Here is a 17,509-nt window from a genome sequence, read left to right as displayed (position 1 = left end):
AATCCAAATTGGAGGGTGAAGGAGAAGAAAAGTGAGGACACAATCCGTGAGGGTGGGGGGAGAAACTAAAAAACTTGGTCGTCACATGTGATAGGCGGACCAGCCTTTTTGCTCTGTATTTTTTCGTAAGTTAGTGGAGCCAAGGACGGTAACCTCGTGAGGGCAGGACACGTCGGATTAAAGAGAAACTGAGAATCCTCGTCTGGAAACAACATTTATTAATGAAAAGAAGGTCTACCGGAGTTTGGTGGTTGGAGCTAGAAAATTAAAACACAGAAAATCCAAACCCCACACAGACCCCTTATTTTCCACGAGTCGGGACCACTCCGATAATGCCACCTCATTAATGCCCAATATATGCCCCCCGCACAACTTTTCCCCAAAGCGGCCGGCCGGCTCAGAACATGGATTATATTCGGACACGTAGACCGGTCCGGCTGCTTCATCCAACTACTTACGTCAGCGTACGCAAATAAAAGCTGCCCAAGTTTCCACCCGTGGAGTGACGTGTACAGTGCCACGTCAGCGTCGGCGGGGGAAGAGCCAATGGAAATGGTGCCTGGTTTAGCGGGGAATCGCATTGGGGGCTGGGAACAGAGAAGGGAGATGAGTGGCTTGTTTAGCGGGTGGTCGCATTGGAGGGGGCTTATGGTAGCGGGTTTAGATGACAAGGGCTGCGGCTGTGCATTCTTTTTTATCTGTTTATGAGGGTTGTGCGGACTCCGCTCTGGAGATGGGAGATTGATTGGTATGTAGGATGAGAAAAATATAGTTTTTTTTTTTTTGTTTTGTTTTTGCATTTATCTGCACGAGAGAATTGGGTCAATGTCGGGCTCGGGATTCGATGTCCAGACTGCTCTTGTGTTATTCTGTCTGTGTGTGCTGTGAGAAAGAGACCTTTCCTCGTTTGCCCACAAATTCCTATCTCATGAGGAGGCGTGTTGTGTTAAATTCTCAATAGTTGGAGGAGTACTAGCGGTTTTATTGTTATTATAAGGTTTGTGCATTTGGAGGACTGCTTGAGATTCTCTCTGGTCAGAGAGACAACGATATCTCAATCTGTGTTTGTGTGTTTGCTTGATTCATAACTTAGCCGCCCTTTTGATCTTTCCGACTCCATGGGAGTGGGCACCTAAAATTAAGTGCTTTGATGTTTTGGCACGGTCACATGAGTGATTTGGACCATTCCCTGGAGCACACGGTGGGGTAATAAAACCTGCAATTATATGCATTTTGTTGGTTATGTTCATGAGCGAATTTACAGCTGCTCTAATGGCGCCTGTGATGATTTGTTATCATCACACCGGTCCCCAAGAACAGCAGTAACGGAAAGTTGTGAGCTTTTTTATAGAATCTGATTCTTTCATCCTCGCAAACTCTCGGTCATTTGATTCGGAGGTCTGGAGTTCGAATCCAGGGGAGGAATTAGTAAAATGGGACCGGATGAGTACATGTGTTTTCAATCCGGAGATCTTGAACTGAAATGGGGTTGAGAGCTTTTTTGGGAACTGAAATGGGATTGAAATGGGCTGGGGAGGTTTTTGGCTGAACTGAATGACGTTGAGAAACGAGAAATTGTTTATGATTTGGTGAAATCGTTTGGTTTTTCATGTCACAACAGACGAGGAGGTTTTCTGCAGAGGCCGAGATGCCCGGCGTGTACAACGCAGGCCCACAGATGTTCAACGAGATTTTCAATTTCCCAACTGGTGTAGAACTCCTCGGGGTTCCTGCCGTGAAGGAGGACGGGGTCGCGAGTTCGAAACTCAGCTCCAACTGGAGGGGGGTTTCAATCTCCAATAATGGCGGCCATCAGCAGCAGCAGTATGATTACTCTTATGGATCGTTTGGTAATGCTCAGAAAGATGGAAATTTGAACATGCAGGGCTTGGATGCTATGCAATTGTACCCGGCGAACGGAGGGGAGTATTCCGGGCCAGCAATTTCGTTCAATTCCAACGATCGCGGCCATCAGAGCTCGGAGATCAATTCGATGCAGTTTCAGATTCCTGGGTTTCCTCAATCCATGGCGAACCAGGGGATGTGTAGTGTAGAACAGGTGCCTTCGAGTAGTGTATCTTGGCAGAGTGGTGCGGGATTGAATGAGCTTTTGCTTCTTCCAACTGGTAACAACGGCCACGGGAACAATTTGCTGAATCATAATAACAACCATAACCATCAATTTGCCCCGCCCGGGCAGCTCAGCAATTCGGCAAATTGGGGAAGTAATTCTGTTCATCCGTCTTCTTCTTCACAGTGGGGTGAACAATCTCAATCTTCCATGGAGGGGAAACTCGGGGAAGGATTTAGAAGACGGGATGATCGATCCGTTCAAGGGCTTTCTCTATCTTTGTCCTCAAATTCGCAAGTTCAAGTTCAGCCATTCGATACCAACAGATTAATTACCCCTCCCCATGATCTGGTTAACCGGATTCAGTCGAATTCAGATGTGAAGAATAAATCGATGGATGTTTTGAATGCTTCCAAAGTTGGGCTTTTCTCGAGATCCGAAGGGATTTTGGCAGGGAAAGGGTATTGGAATCCTAATTCAGGATCCGCGGGGCAATTTTCCGGGTTTTTGAAGCACTCCAAGTTTATGAGACCCACTCAGCAGTTACTTGATGAGTTCTGTAATGTTGCAGGAAAAGGGGTGAAGGGAAAATCTCCAAAACAGAATCAGAACAATTTGAAATCGGAGCCAGAAAGTTACAATTTGAGTCGCTCGATTGCTCAGATGGGAGAGAAAGTTGAGGCTTCTAGTGTTTCGAGGAGTGTTTCTTCAACTGTGGCGGGAAGTGTGATTTTATCCAACGATTCCATGAATGGGAATTTTGTGAGTAAAGATGGACAGAGTTTTTCAGGCGATAGATTTGAGCTCCGCAGGCGGAAAGCAAAGCTTCTCTGGATGCTTGATGAGGCCAGTCAAATCTCCTTGGCCCTTGCTATTTCTTGAATTCGAGTTTTTTCTGCCAAAATAGTTTTACAATTATAGTTTAGAAGCTGTTACTGTTTGAAAATATCTAGATACTTGCAAGTTCTTTGATAGTTTGCTGTTACTATTTAACTTTCTAGGATTTTCTCTCTCAAGTTTCTTCATCACTGTAGTTCTCGATCGATTCCCGAGGGACGATTTCTTCTGAAGATGCCTTCACTATTTCTATCGCCACAGCATTTTTATCTACTCCACGATTTCATCATCTGGCCGCATGATTGAAATGGCGGTTTTGATCTTTTATAGCAGATTTGAATGCAAATAGTAAAATTTCTCGCTTTCGTTGGGGATTCCTTAGTTTAGAAATTGGGTCTGAGTTTTGCTTATTGATTTGTTGTGATCTTCCAAGATTGGATCTTGGGTTAAGTTGATGCCAACTAAGTTTTTCAGCATTAGTTGCAGTTGGAAACACAATTATTGAGATTTTATTTTGTTGATGAGTCCCATCAAGTTCTACTGAATTCTATGAACTGACCCACAAACATTCATCTAGCGTTTTGCAGTCTCCATCATGTAGTCTGAGCTCAGTCACAACATTCTATGATCGCCTCGGAATCGCTGCTTTTTTTTCTTCGTTCACATCATTCTTTTATCGCACTTTTTCCGATTAATATTGGATTTCCTGCACGCAATCGCTCGTCAAACTTCTTCTGTACGTTTTCGAGAATTCAATGACGCGAATTTCAAGTGCTTTTGGAAGCCGGACGGAAAGACCGCGAGCTATCATTTTTATATATGATGCTGGTTTTCACATCATAAATCTTTTAAAACTACGGTCTTTATTTATCCTCTAGGGTTTTGAGCTTTCGCGCAAACTTTTTCTCCATGCCAAGACCAAATTTCCTCTGCGTCTTTGAAAAGAATTTGTTTTCTTACTACTTTTGATGCGTCGGAGATGAATTACAGGTAGTAAGGTGTTACTGTCGGCATCTTTTCATTAATCTTCTAACACAACGATTTTAATATATCGTTTACGAACGTTTTCTCAATGCCAAGACACAATTCTTCTGCGTCTTCGAAAATAATTAATTTTTTTACAAACTTTCAATGTCTCGGAGAAGAATTACAGATAGTAAGGTGTTACCATCGGCATCTTTTCATAAGTTTTCTTAAACAACGATTCTTGTTTATCGTCTAGGGTTTGGAGTTCTTCATGGGACCGTTTTCTCAACGCCAATACAAAATTCTGCTGCGTCTTCGAAAAATTTCAAATTTCTTGCGAACTTCTAATTGAATTACAGGCAAAAAAGCGATATCGGTATCAGATCATAAATCTTCGAAGTTTACGATATTTATTTATATCCTAGGGTTTTAAGCTCTTCATGCAATCGTTTTCTCAATATCGATACAAAATTCTTCGTCTGTGTTTCAAAAGATTCAATGTTTTTCACAGAATCTTAACGTATTGGAGATTAAGGAAAAAGGCTTCAAATTCTTGCAAGCTTTTAATGTATTGTAAATGAATCGCAGGCAGAAAAGCGACGCCGGCATCGGATCATAAATCTTTTAAATTTGTAATATTTGTTTATCTCCTAGGGTTTTGAGCTCTTAGCGCGATCGTTTTCTCAATATCAAATTATCAATACAACATTCTTCTTCTGTGTTAAAAAAGATTCAATTTTTTTACAGAATCTTAACGTGTTGGACATAAAATTTCAGGTTGAAAGGCGATACCGGCACTATTGCGATCAGATGAAGGTGGTAGTTACCTCATTCGAATCCGCAGCAGGCGTGGGAGCCGCAACAACATACACATATCTTGCAGCCAAAGCGATGTCCAGGCATTTCAAGTGCCTAAAAGATGGAATTTTGGGGCAAATAAAATCAACGAACGAGCTTCTAGGAGAGAAAGAATCGAGCGTCCCCGGCATAACAAAGGGAGAAACACCGAGGCTGAAGCTTATAGAACAGAGCCTTCGACAACAGCGTACGTTTCACCAGGTTGGAATGCTCGAACAGGACGCATGGCGGCCGCAGAGAGGACTTCCGGAAAGAGCTGTCACAGTACTTCGCGCATGGCTTTTCGAACATTTTCTCCATCCGTAAGTCTTCCTTTTCTCCATTTTCAGCTAAATCTAGGCCGCGATTTCTCCATTATTGGCTCAAATATCTGGCCTGAACTTGTTCCAAACTGTTTGGTAGTCCTTTTGTTTGGTCAGAAACATAGATGCCCGTGAAGGCACTAAATAACAAGATCCAACTTTCAGGTACCCTTCTGATGCTGATAAGCATTTGCTGGCTCGACAGACTGGTCTTTCCAGAAGCCAGGTACGTCCTTAAATGAACTTCGTTAAAGACAAATTTTACAGCCTGCAGTATTAATGGTTGCACGTTTATGGAATTTTAGAAGGGAATGTCATTTATTCTTTGGAAGGAGAAGATAAGATAATTAATTGATCAAGGACTTGCATGTGTAGATTATTCCATAGGTAAAAATTTATACGTAGAAGCTTGAGTTGATTGATTTCAAAACCTCATCAGCTACAGGAATTGCTCGTGTACTTTATTTATTCCATAGATAAATTAAGCTCATTGATTTCAAAGCCTCATCATCTGCATAAGTAATTTCTTTAAGAAATTTAACTTCTCTCTCAATAATGTCTATCTGCAGTAAGAAGCTGCTTAACTACTGTTGGTTGGTCGTTGTGTCTCACTAATAATTCATGCACCAGAATTACAGATCTGATTGAGGAAAAAAAACTTAATATATTTATTTCTGATTTAAACAGTGTGAGACATTTTTTATCATTAATGTTTGAAATCATAATGTATGATAGTCACGATTTTTACTTTCTGTTTTCTAATTATTTTTTCCACTTTGATGATAGATCAAATAATATGATCATATGGTGATGATGATTACTAATACACTACATAACTTAATATAAGAAGTGGTGCAATATTGTTTGTAGATTTGATTGTGTCCAATATTTATCGACCCACATCTTGAATCAAATTCTATCATCCCTAATCAGGAAAACAAAAAATGACATTTTTGAAAATTTTCAAATTTTAAAAATACTATTACATAATAATTAAGTATTTTGAAAATCCGACATATTCGATAGCATATTGTCCTTAAAAAGAATTTATACCAATTCTTTCACAAATGATTTTTTTGGTACAACTTTCTTTCCATCAACATCTTCTTACTATTTAGGATGGCTTCAGCTGTTAGATAAAGAAATTCAAATCAAATAAGAAGAAAAAGTCGTAGATAAGAATCTTTGAAACTGCATTTATTTGTACGCTTAGCCTAACTTTTTGCTTTTCTTTCCTGAATTTTTACTCGCCTTGCATAGAAATTGCTAATCATTGCAGATGGCCCATCAGTACAGGTTTTCTTTTCCTGATTCAAAAACACCATTACGTAGTAAGATGGACTTCGGAGATCTAACAGCTTTAGATATAAAACTACTTTGTTATAGTATTTAAAATTTGGAACATCTGAAGCTAAATATAAGGTATTCATGTAGACTTTATATTGGGATCATATGTAGGTTAACCTACTTATTCCTATTGGTATTATGACAAAGGTTGTACAGTAGTGCTACAGATAAACTTTAATAAAATTTTATTGAGTGGTACTTCTAAAAGTCAAAAACAAGGAGATTGAGACGTTGTTCTACAATCTAAAAAACCTAAACCTAGTTCAACGCTTAGTTTCAGATAAGAAGATCACTAAAACTCACAGAGGTAGCTGCCTTAGTAAGATGAACCGAACTAAAATAGTTACTACCTGTCTATAAGTTTAAATTGATTTTTTTCTCAATTTCCTAAACTGTACAATCATGCATGAATATGATGTATACTTTCCAGGTTTCGAACTGGTTTATAAACGCGAGGGTCAGGCTATGGAAGCCAATGGTAGAAGAGATGTACCAGGAGGAAGCCAGGGAAGCAGAAATGAAAGACCAAGAAACAAATTCTAACCATGGAAAGAACGAAGTGGGTGTTATTGAATCTAACAAACCGTCAAAAGAATTCAAGCATGATCACATGCCAATGGCCACACATGAGAGCTCTGGTGGAGGCATAAGCTTAACAGTAGAATCCCAAGATGAGATCTTTGATTGCACCACCTTGCAGAGAACAAGTGTACACAAAGGAGGAGGATCCATGGTGGGTACAGTGGAAAGCAAGAACACAATAGAAATTCATGACAACAACAACAATGGGTTTGGGCCGTCTAATCCCACTTTATCTAATCAGAACAATGGAAGCAACAACAAGATTGATGCAACGGATTACACAAACTACAATGCCAATGGCGCCAGCAACACCAATACCCATGTTTTTCAGCAACAAACCATGAATTCTACTTACTTTGGAAGTGGGGATGTTTCACTCACTCTTGGACTACGTCACAGTGGTGCTCTTTCAGTATCAGTACCTGATCAGGAAAAGTATCACAATGCCAATGCCTTGTATCTTCCATGATGAAAAATCTTCATTTCATTATGGAACGCCGCTTAAACATCACACAGTAAGCCTTGATTTTTAGATAAAAGTACTAAGTAATCAAAATTGACTTGCTTTTTCCACGCATAAATTCTTTCCTTAATGCGTGTTGTTTAAGAGTGGCCGTTTCATCGTAAGAATCCCACATGTTCAAACTAACACTAGGTATTGTAATATATATAGATATATGATCTATGGAACCCCAAATCCCTCACACTGTACTACCCAAAAAAACAATGATCTGATTTATCCAGCAGAGGTGGCAAAATATACCCATTACATTGTTTCTCATCTGAGATGGCGAAATTTCTATGATCTCTTCTGCCAAAACTATTTAAGTCCTATACGGAAGAACCTTACATGAGATTACTATACATACTGTAAGTTATTTTTTTCAACTGTCTTTGTAAAAGAGTTCAGTGCCGTTTGGCAGTGAGCTATGTATATTATTTGAATTCGACCCTTTTCCATGAATGATTATCGTGGGAACCTATAATTTTTAGTCTCTACTTTAAGAAACCATCTGTATTTCTGATTCTGATATTCAAACTAAATTGATGTGTGCCTCTCAGCAAATCAATAAATTTCATGCCTTTTGAATTGCACGCCACCATGGAGTTTTTTTCACTGTTACAAGTAATGGGCATTTGTGGTAAATCGTAAACATGCATGCAGTTCGTTACGTTGTGGTCGATTGGAAAATAAATACAATAATTAGGTTAGGATTTGTTGATTTATGTGAGAGAAAATTTGAATACATAATAATAATTTGGAAAGTTTTGTCAATGATGAAAACGGCTATATTAGGAGAACATCCCTAGAGAAGTAGACTAAATTCTACGAAAACAGGGAGGAATCTAAAATTTTGTGCCCCACACCCATGAGAGAGGAATCTACAACCTAACATCTTAATAATAAATAAATACATATATAAATAGTGTATATGTTTAATTTACCTAATATGCCAAGTTATCATTAGATCTCTATAATCTGGTATCTTTATTTAAAATTCTTATTTATTTTATTTTTTAAAATTTATTTTTGTTGTGATTGTAAAATTTAATATTATGTCAAATTTGATTTGATTCTAGATCTATTTTTTATGATTCTTTTAATAAACTTATATGCTGAGAATTGACATATTCTTGTTTTAAGTTTGCCTCCTTTTTCAAACCCTCCTCCATTCTAATTGAGGTAGTAATTTCATAGTTTGACTTCAATATATTCTTAATTACAATTAGTCTTAAACATTTGCCATTAATAACCATTTATTATGGTAGTGGACTAGTTTCCCACCATGAAATGTATTATTCTTGACCTTAGTTGATTTTGGACCTATATGAATAATTATATAGCCCATGTAGAAATAACCCCAAGTTTAAAAAGTTCAAACATTCAAAATTAACACCTACTATTTTCATTGACTAATAGGAGCTAATTCAGTAGACCTTTGCATTATTTAGTTCCATGTCTTGGTATGTAAAGACATCCATTGTACAATTAATCCATATCTATTTTTTGTCCAATAACTTCACTAGCAATGAATATCACTGTCTAAATACTTCAATTGGAACACCATAATGAAAACATAAGTATTGGTGGCTACATCAAGAAAACTGCATGTTTACCTATTTCTAGGAAAACAACATTTTAAAGATAGTTATCCTTGATATTTTCCTAAAGTTATAAATCTGGTCTATAGTACTATTGATTGATGAGAACCCAAACCTCACAAGTCAACTGGTTTTCTAAGGCTTTTTAAATATTTGACATCTTTACATGTTATCATGTACAAATAAATGTGGATAAAAGGTGTTGGAAAAAGGGATTGATCATACAAATCATGGTTGTCATTTATGGGGAACTTGGATTCAACTCTATGAATGGAATCTACTCTTTTTTTGAGACAATGGACAAATTAAAGGCATTAATTTTGGACAATAAAAAGTTTATTCTATGCTTCATAAAAATTTATAGACCTTAATTATTTTTTTCTAATAGTTAAGCATCCTAAATCTTTGACATTTAATATTTTTGTTAAAAATATATGAAAATTACTTTTACTTAACTCTAAATTTACATCTAGTTCAACTATTTGATTCTTGATTGCATTCGTTTAATTCTAATTTCTACAATTCTATATTATATATTTTATTACCAAGTTCATTTAGGTAAACTTGTCTATTGTTTAGATAAAGTAATTTGTGAGGGAGGGAAAACCTTTACATCAAGCCAAATTAGAGGAGAAAAGTGAATTTAGAATGAGTGAATCTAGCAAGCAAAAGACCTAGCAAATTAACAAGCCTAAAGAGCCTATAAAAACAAAGACACAAATATATGCACAAAGAAGTCTAGAGACTAGATGACTATAGAGGAGCATTTAATTCCTTCTAAAATTGATTTGGCTCCTTAAGAAGATTCAAGGAAGAACCTTTTTTATATCTTCCATTCACAAACAAAAACAACATGACCATCTAATTTCTTAAATACCAATATTTCTTTCCTCTTCCTTTTGGCATGCTTGTTCTCAAGTTAATCCTATAGAGTTTGGAGAGAGTCCAATGTCTTATCTATCATTTCCCTATTAAAAATTAAACTCTCTTTTAGCTTCTTGTACAAAAGATCCAATTGGTTATTTTTCATATTACTACATTTGGTGTGCAAGATTTATTTTTTCTCTTCTTTAGAGGGGCTTGAATCATTTAATGAGCCAACCCATTCCTTGATAGAGATACAAATGTTAATTATTATAAAAGGCTTATCAATTGCTTCCCAAGTTCTACAATTTGACATCTTGAGATCACTCCCTTTCCTTAGAATTTGATTCAACTAGGTATTGAAATATGCTAAATGTCTTTTGAGTTGCATGAATAACCACTTAATAATGACATTTTTTTTAATGAAATTTAAACACAAGCTATCAACTTTTTTCAAAACCTTATGGTGTATTGGTAAATTATCTCCGGTATAGTGAATATGAGAACTCATTGGGAGAACCATAGGAGGGGATTAATGCTCATGAGATAGATTTTTACTCTTTTGTAGGTTATTAACTACATTCCATTCAAATTCAGCAGGCCATGAGGTGGATGTATTCTTGGAAACCTTGAGTGATTCCTTAAGGATTATATTTTTTCCTTTGTCATGTTTTCATTTGGCATTTCTTGGAGTATTAAGTCTAGTTGAAGAACTAGAGGAATAATATTTTGAGTAGAGGATATAGCTCCTTTAGCATCATTAGCTCAACAAACAATTTAGAATCCTCAATGGGAGAGGGATTGGTGTCTTGACCAAGGGAGAAAGAAATATGAAAATCATATAATCTAAGAATGGACCCTTGATGTACATAAAAGCCATGCTTCAACCTTGAAATTGATAACTGTTAGGGAAATGATGACTATGTCTAGAAAGAAAAATTAAGCTTAATCCCATGTTGGAAGTGTTTTAACATATAAAGCACATGGGATTCAAAATGTATAAACTAATGCAGTGCAAGGCAAGAGAATCCCCAAAGGAGATGTCCTAGCTCCCATCAAATAACCACACAATGAAAGAATAATAATAGCATAGAGATTTAGATCCAAAATAATATCAATTCCCATAATATCATCATAAGATTTTCATCCAACATGCCCAATTGTAAAGCCTTATGAATTACATCTAAATACATAAGAAAATATAGCAATAACTCTACAAGATCTTGAAAGATCCAAACCCTAGCTAGCTTGGATCCAAAATTTGGTAGGAAACCCCAATAAAAATATAAACTTGTGTTCACAAGCCACCAAGTAACCTTTTTATTTCCCAAGCCCTAGCTACTAGCTCTTATAACAAACTCCGCTCCTCTCGACTACTCATTTCTAGCTAACTTCCTCCATGCTATATCCCATGCTAAATGAGTAATGACAAGACAAGACCCTCTATTAATACCAAACCAAGACACAAGTCATCCTAGAAATTTACATTAAATAAACCCTCAAGCTACAAGTTAGCTTGGCAACAAACATTAAATGCATGAAAAAATGAACTTTCCACTAACTTCTAAAATGCCACCTATGCACCTTGGTAAATGAAATGTCTTTTTCCCTCTTTTCTCCATATTTGATTATTTTTCCTCTAATTTTTATCACTTTCTTTCTCCTCTACCTTCTTATATATATAATGCCCCCTTTTATTCTGTGATGTAAAATGATCCTACATCAAGCTCCCTAGGTAGATAGAAAAGTATGTCCCATACTTTGATGCCAAAATAAATTTCTCCAACCAACTTCATCTTAACCAAAGGTTTCCAATCCATCCCAAATAGAAGAACAAGTTTAAAAATTAACCATCTATGCTTCATCCACTCGAACATTAGAATCAAATGAATCTCAACAACCTAATTAGCACTTCCATTCCCAAGATCAAACTAAACATAATGCTTCACCAACAATCTCTATAATTGATCACAACCACCAACAAAAATATCCTTAAATATAAGATCCATGTTTGCAACATCATGTAATTTCAAAGCCAACTCAACCATAGGAAAATCAAGAACATACAAATCCGTAGTGTCATGTAGATCCTTAACCACATCAACAATAAGTAAATCCACACCAACAACATCCAACTCCACATCAGTAGAAACATCCATATGTAAATTTTTCACAATCAGAAATCTCATCATCCACAAAAAGATTATCTGCAATCTTCATGTTAGATCCATCTAATTGATTATGAAAACAAATATCCCTTCCAATCTCAACAAGGTTAGGAACTTCTTTGGTGAGCTCAAGTATTTGAGTAGCAACCACAAGTTACTTTGCAAGTTTTAGATTAGACTTAATGAACCGATCAACAAAACCAACCACACATACCTCGTTATCTTTAGCGAAGTCTTCCTTTACCTCTTCCTCAACAAAAAGGGTTTTCTCCTCTTAAAAATCTTCTTAACTAGCCATATCACTCTCTACTAAATCGGTAGACTCCAGCTCCAAAAATCTCTACAGAACTCAACTATCCCTTCCTTAACTTGATCAGTCAAACTAGCTTCCAACTAAGCCAATGTCTCTAAAATATTCTTTTCCACTAAATTACAAAGATCTACAATCTTCCAATGGTCTAATCTTCTTAGAGGCATCTTCTAAGATCTTCATGAACCCTCTGCAACAAATCTCCTACCAAATCAAACCTTTACTCAACAAAATTAATCATCCCTCTTCGCAACCATCTCTTCATATCAAGATCCATTTGCAAGTCCTCTATAATTGTAAGCCAAAACTACAATCTACCACCTCATAACTAAGATAAGAAATTCCTTTTTCCCTCTTTTCTCCATTAAAAACAATTCATGTATTTTTTGTCACTTTCTCTCTCTTCCAATTTCTTATATATATATATATATATATATATATATATATATATATATATATATATATATATATATATATATATATATATATATATATATATATATATATATATATATATATATATATATATATATATATATATATATATATGCCCCCTTCTATTTTGTGATGCAAGATTCTCATGCATCATAAACTACCTTCCAAAGTGGTAAAATTGGTGAGCACCATTGTCGCATATTTCTTGTCACTTGATAGCTTTTCCCTATTGAATTCATTCTAGATTTGTGATATTTTCTCTACTAGACACAAACTTTTTGAAATCATTCTTGTAATACCCTTTTGAGTTTCTTAGGATAGTTGTTTCTAGGTAAAAGCACAAACCCCTATCACCCATTTATAAAGGAAAATGCTAACAAAAATATGACTATTCAAGTTCAATGACATAAAGCTAGTATTGTTATTTAGAATTTTAAAATGAAGTAAATAAATGAATGTGTAGAAATGGATGAAGTATAGGATTATTATTTTTAATGATTATTTGGAACAAAAATTGATCTATTTTCCTAATTTTTATGAATGATTTTTTTGTTGCTAAAAGCAATAAAAATGAGGAGTCTAGTTCCCACCGCATAACTAAATGAAAATAAGCCTTTTTCCTTTGATATCAGATTATGATATAGCGGACACATGTAGCTAGATCAATCAAAAATAAAAATATTCTTTTGACCTATATTTTATCTTTTATAACAATTCAAACTTCAAGTCACCTAAAATTGATAGTTTTCATCTCTCACACATTTTTCAAAACAAATCTATTCTAACCAAAATAAAAATTACACATTTTGGAAGAGGAATCTCTCCTCTAGAATGTCATATGGTTTTAAAAAACAATTGATAAGATTTACTATTATTTTCTTTCTCAAAATCAACATATTCTCGAGTGTTAAAATATGCACTTATAGTATTTTTAAGTTATGATATACAATATCTAAGTTAAAAAATATAAAATCAATTTGATAATATTCTTAACTTTGAGCTCTCTAAAATTGTTCTTATATGTAATTTTCAAAAATCATTAAAAAGAGTAAGAGTTATTAAAACTCCAGTTTTCTAAACCAATTTTATTTCTGCACTAATTGGAGAAAAACTAGTATAAAACATGCATTTAATAGACATTTCCAATTGGAAAAATGTGAAAACATATATAACTTAGCTAGAATGAATTTATCTGAATCATATGTTTGAAAAAAATTGATTTTTAGATAGAAATACTCAAATTCATTCATTCTGATAAGTCAGCCTAAAAAGTGACACAACAATGTACTTTTACCCTTCTTCAACAACTAGGCTAGTTACTCCTATAAATACTTGCATAAAAAAAAAACATGAAGAGATCTGCACCAATGAAAATGACCCCTTCTATTCATATATTATGCAATTGGTTTTTGAGATAATTCTAGGTTGAAATTGTTGGAAATATAATAAGGAAAGTAAACTCTGAGAGGCGGGGTAGGTGGGTGGGGGGGTGGAGGGGGGTGAATCAATCCTTCAAAACTTTAACCATAAAATCATTCACCACACATCCTTCTCATAATTTGCATGTAAACTGAAACACCAAACTAAGCATGTTCATCCATAACATGAAAACAAATAAAGATTTAACACATATATGACTCAAGATATTTCATTACCCAGAAACCCTCCAATGAGAAGGTAAAACTGGGGTGGGGATGACACCCACAAATCTTCACTATTGTAGTTGTAAAGTGTATCCAATGAAGGTTACAATGTTTGATCATAAACTATGATCTACCCTGTGAAAGTTCTACCTTATTAAAGGCTTACAAGATTGTTAGGTCTTATCCTGTTAAAAGATTTCAACACCCTATTAGAAGTGTGCTTGATTACAAGAATTAAACTTACAATGAAGTAAGCACCCTATTAAAGTATTTAAAACAACCTGTTAGAAAAAATCTGTTAAGAGATTTAACTAAATTTCCTATTAGAATGTCTCAGCAATGATCTTGTGGTTAACATTTTGCTGCTAGATAATAGATCACCTCTTTGCACACGTATCTTTGATCCTCTTTGATTAGATGTATCACTTCTGTCATTTAACTTCTTTCCTTTGTTCTCCTCTAATTGATTCTACAATTGATAAATTGATTATTATTACAACTCCTTAGTCACCATGAATGCTCTATTTGCACATGAAAACTTCTCTTTTCGCACATATAATGTTTTAGGGTTTCCCTTCCTTAAGAAGACCTAGGTGACTTAGGGTTAGGTATGAATCAATGATTGTGATTCATCCATTTTTACGCTTAATCCATCCCTTTAACTGATTGTTTGCATGTACTGCATAGGGATCCTCAATGTAGATTCATTCTTATCATCTAGAATCACAAAACAATCCTTAAGTGAGCTCAAAAATAGTTTAGATAGAAATTTGTGCCATTACAAACAACTATGTCCAAAACTATTTTACTCGGCACTTGAAGTATCTAATGCTTGGCATCCACTATATCTTTAATATTGCAACTTAGCCTCTGAATGACTCGGCATCCATTGATCATTTGACATCTAAATCACTCAACATCAATTTTCTGCTCGACACTTGAGTGACTTGACACTTACTATTTAGTTGACACATACTATATATCTTGCTCAACATACACTATCTAACAACTTATGCTCCGCATACATTACTTTTTTAGTATGAAGTAAGTTCTATCTAGTAAATGACTTAAGTGTATTGTCACTCATATGTCAAAACCAATATGAGATTAACATAAATGATGCATTCCTTCTATATATGTATCACATTGTTCACCTTAAAAATATATTAGAGAACATAGTTATTCCTAAAACTATCACACTTACAAGGCTTTTTTAAATGATTTCTTCGCTCATGGTGAGATAGAAATTAGAAATCATTGAGAGACTCAAAAGAGCATAATAGAGAAAACTAGAGACCAAATTTTTTGTTAATGACAAATTGTTGAGACCAAACAATCCTTCACATCATACTATCAGTATCTTTACTATTACAATGATACAACACTAAAATACAAACAATCGATGTTGAATCAATGTGTGTAATTTAATTTTTCAAGGTGGTCGCATGGCCCTATTTTGACCTATCTTGTAGTGAAATCCACATTTGGATTGACATTGCCCCTTGTTGGAAATGTATGGTGGGATAGGTGACTGAGGGGGGGTGGGGGTAGTGAATTAGGAACTAATAAAACTTTAACTTCAATTCACCAATTAATCCTCTTTAAGCTAATCTGTTCTAATTGCATGCATGAAAGATTGAAAGCAATAAAACATTCATAATAGTTGACACAAGTATTTGATAACCTAGAAACCTTCCAAATAGAAAGTAAAATTGGAGTGGGGATGATACCCACAAGCTTTAATATTGTAGTATAAAGTTGGCATGTTAAGGCTTACAAATAATCTCTTCTAGTGATTTTCCCTATTAGGAGCAATAATGATTGTTAGGTCTGTCTTGTAAAAGGATTTATACAATACAATGAAGTATGCACTCGGTTAGGAGATTTAACATAAGACTATTAAGTCCACCTTCTTAGAGGATTTGACTGATGCACCTATTAGGATAAACTAGTGGCCAATCTTTGCTCTACAATGTAGTTTGCTAATTGAGATTTCTTTGATGTAAAAATGATCACCTTATTGTGATAGATGAGACTCTTCTTTTTCTTATACTACTTGTGGCCTTTAATCTTCAATTTTCATTCATACTTCTTACATATGAACACATTTAGATATGACAAGATATCTTACATATATACCAATCCAAATAGTTACCTTCTGAAGTCATCTACAATACCTAATTCAAAAATCTTCACTAAGTTAGCTCAATGTTGAAACTCGAGTTCTAAAGACCACTCGGGTGATATTCTAGCACTTGGCAACATAGTCACAAGCTTTGGAACTTGGTTAACATTGGTACTTGGTCCAAATTGATCACTTAGGAGTAGGCATGAACTTAGTTAGCATTGATGACTCGGTGAACATTGGAGAAATTGGTTGACACTGAAGGGCTCGGTTGACACTGCAACTCAGTCATTACTACCTTCCTTCTACTTGGCTAACACGACTAGTTTGGTAAAAATTGTTAGCTCAGCTTACTCTACTTTCTTCTTGTGAAGCTCGGTAGACTCTATGAAGCTCGGTAGTAATGTAACCAACCAAATGACTAATTGTTTAGGCACTAATTGACAAATGATTTGACCATAAGGTCAACAATCTCCCCCTTTGGCACTAGTGACAAAAACATTTATCATACCAAAAATTTGAATATAATATAGGTCAAAACTCCCCTATCAATGTACTTGGATTTGTAACTTAGCTTTGACTATTGTCTTGATACTCGGCTGACACTGACTTTGTTTTTGTTTTTTTGAAATTATTTTTGTAGCTCTGTTGTACATAATTGTATTTCCACCTTTCTATATTCCCCCTTTTATGTTGTATTCTTCCTTATATACATATGCTATATTCTATATTCCCTCTTATAGATATATTCCTCCTATTTTGACATAAATGCCAAAAAAAATCGTAATTAGGTAAGAGCAAGAAGTTGGGTCTCACTTCTGGGCAAAAAGTGGAAGTGTTTTTCCTATTTTTAAAATTTCTTGTCAATTGATGTCAAAATTTGAGGCATTTAGAGATT

General features: G+C 35.1%; 1 protein-coding gene across 1 annotated transcript; it reads left to right on the top strand.

Moving 5' to 3' along the window:
* Positions 1–636: 636 nt before the first annotated feature.
* On the top strand, positions 637–7,949 carry LOC149563754 (uncharacterized). The gene is made up of 4 exons (XM_089826888.1): positions 637–2,917; positions 4,652–5,034; positions 5,200–5,260; positions 6,812–7,949. Exons 1-4 carry the CDS (start codon positions 1,610–1,612, stop codon positions 7,430–7,432), a joined length of 2,373 nt encoding a protein of 790 aa, XP_089683014.1. The 5' UTR covers positions 637–1,609; the 3' UTR covers positions 7,433–7,949.
* The last annotated feature ends 9,560 nt before the right edge of the window (positions 7,950–17,509 follow it).

Source organism: Cupressus sempervirens, chromosome 4 (assembly GCF_028749045.1).
Source record: "Cupressus sempervirens isolate cs-2001-9-10 chromosome 4, ASM2874904v1, whole genome shotgun sequence".
In the NCBI taxonomy this organism is placed as follows: domain Eukaryota; kingdom Viridiplantae; phylum Streptophyta; class Pinopsida; order Cupressales; family Cupressaceae; genus Cupressus; species Cupressus sempervirens.
This window is presented reverse-complemented; position numbering and strand designations above follow the sequence as displayed.